At 28.0% G+C, this 5,348-nt stretch overlaps 1 protein-coding gene across 2 annotated transcripts in view; it reads left to right on the forward strand.

The window, feature by feature from the left end:
- Nucleotides 1-5,348, forward strand: part of LOC126895575 (protein yellow) — a 22,993-nt gene that overhangs the window by 9,840 nt on the left and 7,805 nt on the right. The window contains exon 3 of one of the 2 annotated variants that reach the window (XM_050667590.1): nt 222-1,099. In XM_050667590.1, coding sequence (XP_050523547.1) covers nt 222-1,099 — 878 coding nt within the window. Of the gene's footprint in view, nt 1-221; nt 1,691-5,348 lie in introns of those variants that run through there. The other variant, XM_050667588.1, reaches the window with a different exon arrangement.

Genomic DNA, 5,348 nt, shown 5'->3' on the forward strand with positions numbered 1-5,348 from the left:
GGGGGGGGGGGGAAATACTTCAATTTAAAATCTATAAGTTACACGGATAATTTCCAAAGGGTTAATAGTAAAATAAATTTAAGTTTGAAAACTATACGAATAAATATGAGCTTACAATATAATTTTTTTTTTTTAAGTACACGTCATTCTGTGTAAATGTGTCATTTCTGCTACAAAAATCAAATACATTAATTAATTGAAAATTATACTTTTATTTTCAGGTAATCGCAATCGCTCACCACCACTTATTCCTTATCCAAGTTACGAAATGAACCGTTTGCCAACTCGTTATGAGCGACCAGTTGACCACATAATCAATACTTTTCGTCTGAGTGTTGATAAGTGTGACCGCTTATGGGCGATTGATATGGGAGCTTCAAATGGGACAATTGTAGGAGAACCACAGTTGTTTATATTTGACTTGAACCGAGACCGTACTGTTAGACAATTCACTATCAGTTCTCGATTGAGACGTACCGATGGTAGTACTTGGTTTCCTGGTTTGATTGTCGACTCAGAACCTGGGGAATGTGACCGCTCTTTTGCCTACTTACCAGACATAGGTTGGGGCATGGTTGTATACAGCTTTCAGTCTAACGAAGCATGGCGCATTGAACATAATTACTTCTATTTCGACCCATTATCCACAGTATTCAATATGGGTGGTGTACGGGTAGAATGGACTGATGGTGTATTTGGTTTGGGTTTGTCGGAACGCCATTCTGACGGTTACCGGACTCTTTACTTTCAAGCATTAGCTAGCACACGAATATTTTCTGTCAATACACGTTTACTTCAGGCAAATGTCAGCATGACATCGGAAATTTTTGACCAATACGTTCATCATGGACATCGTCCTGCTGGAATGCAAGCTGCTTCCATGTCTATGGACGAGGTATCTGGGGCTATATTTTTTGCTTTGATTAATCAAGACGCTATTGGTTGTTGGAATCCTAGGCGTTTTCAAAGGCATTCTATCGGAAATAGTGCCATTGTTGCTCAGGATCGTACCACTTTATTTTTCCCTGCTGACCTTAAGGTCGATTTGCAATCGAACTTTTGGGTACTCAGTGATAGGATGCCCGTATTTCGATTCCAGGTAAACCGTTTTGATGTCAATGATGTCAATTACCGTGTTTTCACTGCACCAGTATCTGAATTAATCAGAGGTACCGTATGCGAGAGTAATGGTGGATTCAATGGAAATTTTAATAATATTAATGGAAATGCTGGGAGTGTAAATTTTAATGATAACATTAACTTTAACAGCCAAAATGAAAATTTCAATAACAATGATAATATCAACTTCAATAATGGACTTGGTATTAATCCGTCGCGCCCACCGCGTCCTAGTACACCAAACTTTAATAGAGGAGAAAACGCTAATGGCTGGTCAACTCCTAATAGAAATAAATAACATGAATACAACCAATATAAATTAAACAAAACAATTGCAATTTATCTTATGTAAATATTTTTAAATTTACCAATAAATCGTATTTAATTTTGTAATATGTATTAAGCATTTTACAATATGATAAATGTGTAACTGACTAGCTTTATATTAATTTATTTGTGTAACTGAAAGACTGTAACAGATTTTATGTATTATATTCGCAATTTTTTATTTTTATGTACTAATATTATTTGATGTGTACCACTTGAACATTTTTTACATATATATGCTTAATCGTAAATGAAAAATAGTTGTATTTATTTATGAATTGTATAATGTTAAATTATTTTTGGGACTGCAGTAAACATTATTTGAGATTGCAAAATTATCATAATTTTAATACAATTAGTGCAAATTATAAAACATTTGTATTTTAATATAATACAAAAATCTATGAAAATAACATGTTCATGTTTTAAATTTTTTTTCTATTGATGCATGATGTCCTTACTTATCATTTGGTTTATTTTTAAATTATTTATAAATCTGACCCTTTATCTGCCCACAGGGGGGGATTTAAAATGACAACTTTTTCACAAAAAATTAACTTTTTCAACTTACTTTTGAAAGTGTTCCGGAAGGTCTGACACTTTTATATATATTTTAAATGAAAGCTAATGTAATATTCTTTAATTAAAAAAAAAAATTTTGACCTCTGGACTTGTATCAGTCCATACCTTGTCCATACAAATAATGTAATTTGTTTTAATGGCCAATTTCATATAGTAGAATAATTGTCAGGACAATTTTACCTTCGATGCGAAGCTGAGAAGGTATTAATTTTACTAAGATGTGTTTTTTTGTGTCTTACCATTTTTTCTCATAACTTATCAAACCGATTTCTTTCAACGATACGTCAAAAGATCGCAAATCGTATCTAGTCGAAGACATTACCCTCAAAAATTGAAAAAATTTCCCTCGTTCCCCGTAAATGGAGTATATTACATTAGCTTTAATTTAAGTGTCAGTATTTACGGAACACTTTCAAAAATTAAGTTGAAAAAGTTCTACTTTCTTTATTCATTTTAAAGATTTGAACCCCCCCTGTATTAAGAGAACTGGTCCGATTTAAAAAAAAATACGTCAAATTAAAGAGGTATATAAATATTATTTATCATAAAAAAAGTGTATTGATCCATACACTTTTCAATAAGTTATAGCATTATAAAGTTAAAAATTTTAAATATAAAATCGAGAATTTTCACACAAAAATAGCATTCGGTAACTATTTTCACCGTGAAGACAAAATGAAGTTCGAAATTTTTTTTACATTTAGTACATTAGCTTTAATTTAAGGTATATATAAAAGTATCAGTATTTCTGGAACACTTTAAAAAGTTAAGTTGAAATAGTCGTCATTATTAATCCCCCCTTCTGGGCAAGTTAAGGTTCAAATTTATAAAAGAAATACATCAAACGATAGGTAATGACATTATGCATCTATAAACAAAAATTATATTGATTTGTTCATTTTTGAAAAAGTTATGGCAGTTTTAAGTAAAAAAACCCCAGCACAGGGGGGTCGTGGCACAGTGGTGACGTGGCATAGTTGGATCAAGTATAATGATATCTGACAGTGATTAAAATCACTATAAAAAAAAAACGCTTTGATGCAAATCTTTAGATAGAGTTTACTTTAAAAAAAATTGGTGTATTATTCCAAAAGCTATATGATCTGCTAGTTCCTTATTAATATCTTGATTAAGATAAAGTATGTCCAATAAAAAAGGGATTATTAAAAAATATTATTTCTCATTAAAAAAATTGTGTTGATCCATACACTTTTCAATAAGTTATAGCATTATAAAGTTAAAAATGTAAATTATAAAATCGAGAATTTTTCCAAATTAAAGTATATTACATTAGCTTTAATTTAAGATATATATAAAAGTGTCAGACCTTCCGGAACATTTTCAAAAGTTTAGTTGAAAAAGTTAATTTTTTGTGAAAAAGTTGTCATATTAAATCCCCCCTGTGGGCTGGTTAGGTGTCAGATTTACAAAAAAAATATACCAAATGATAGGTAAAGACATCAAGCATCTATAAAAAAAAAATTATATTGATATGTTTATTTTTGAAAAAGTTACAGCAGTTTTTAGTAAAAAAAATTGAAAAAATTTCGAAAATTAACGATTTTTAAATTTGTAATTTTTTTGGAGGTTTCACTCATTTACGGGGAACGAGGGAATTTTTTTCAATTTTTGAGGATAATATCTTCGACTAAATACGATTTGTGACCTTTTGACGTATCGTTGAAAGAAATTGGTTCAATGAGAGATGAGAAAAATGGTAACAGACACACAAAAAAAACACATCTTAGTAAAATTAATACCTTCTCAGCTTCGTTTCGAAGCTAAAAATGCATATAGAAAATAGAGCTATTTCAACTTGATTTTTTAGTGTTCCTGAAATACTGAAACATTTATTTATATCTTAAACTAACGTTTATGTAATATATTTTAATATGAAAATGATGAAAATGACCACCGTATGTTATTTTTGTGTTAAAATTCTCGATTTTGTATTATATTTTAATTTAAAATACCTTACAAAAGTTTTTGAGTCATATAATTTTTATTTCATTTAGATTCAATAACTTGAATAAATATCAAAGACCCCATCACTGTAGACCTCCTCGTTTGAAAAAATTTCTTATTCAAGTTTTTATATCATGTGATTTTTTTTATGGCCTTCACTTATTTTTTCAGCTCTCACTTGACCAACTTTATTTAACGATATATCAAATTATCACAACTATTATCTAGTTAAAGATATAACCCTCACAAATTGAAATCCGTTTCCTCAATCCCCCGTAAATGGGGGAAATCTCCAAAAAAATTATAAATTTAAAAATCACTAATTTTCGAAAAATTTTTAATTTTTTTTACTTAAAACTGCCATAACTTATTCAAAAATGAACAAATCAATATTATTTTCTATTTAATGATGTAAATTTTAAACTTGAAGTAGAACTAAAATTTATGATAGCAAATTCACCTTTTTTTTATTGTAAATTTTCAAAAAACCAATTTTAAAATAACAAAAAAATAGGTTAAAAATGATATATTGCACCGATTATTTTTATAATAGAAATCAGAAACTTTAATAATTTTTTTGTGTTGTTAATTATTTTTTATCATAATATATTTTTTCCAAAGAAATATTAATAATTTCTATGTAACTTTTGACGTTTAAATAGATGATACAATTGAAATATTCAGAAATATTTTCTTTATAGTTATATCCTATAGTTTTTAATTAATTAGTAATAATATGAAAAATTATTGGTGATAAAATACATGTCATTGCTGATTTGAAATTAGCACGAAAAATTGAATACTAAAAGTATATTTTTGACTGTGATGAAAATTTTTGTAGATCATTTATTCATAATTAACAACAAATTATTATCTAAAATGTTCTGTGTCAATTCCTTCAATTTTTATACACGTTTGTCATATAAGTAATAACTACTTTATAATTTTTTAAACATTTTCCGAAAAAATTACACTACTTAATTATTAAATATCAATTTAATACTACGTTGAATTGCTTTAATAGATATTTATTCATAAATTATACTTATAAATCAGCTACAAATTAGGAATAATGATAGAATTTATTTTTCATTTTGTTTTTTGAATAATCCAATATTTTTTTAAGATTAAACACTATCTACAGAATTGCATCAAAGTGTTTCTTATGATAGTGATTCTAATCATTGTCAGATATAATTTACACTTGTTTCAACTATACCACATCTCCATTGTATCATGGCCCTATTGTGCTATCTTTTTTTACTGTATGTTTTCTTTTAGCTTCGATGCGAAGCTGAGAAGGTATTGGTTTTACTAAGATGTGTTTTTTTTTTTTTTTTTTTTTTTTTTTTTTT

The sequence above is a fragment of the Daktulosphaira vitifoliae genome, unplaced genomic scaffold (genome assembly GCF_025091365.1).
Source record: "Daktulosphaira vitifoliae isolate Bord-2020 unplaced genomic scaffold, ASM2509136v1 Scaffold_1, whole genome shotgun sequence".
Taxonomy (NCBI): domain Eukaryota; kingdom Metazoa; phylum Arthropoda; class Insecta; order Hemiptera; family Phylloxeridae; genus Daktulosphaira; species Daktulosphaira vitifoliae.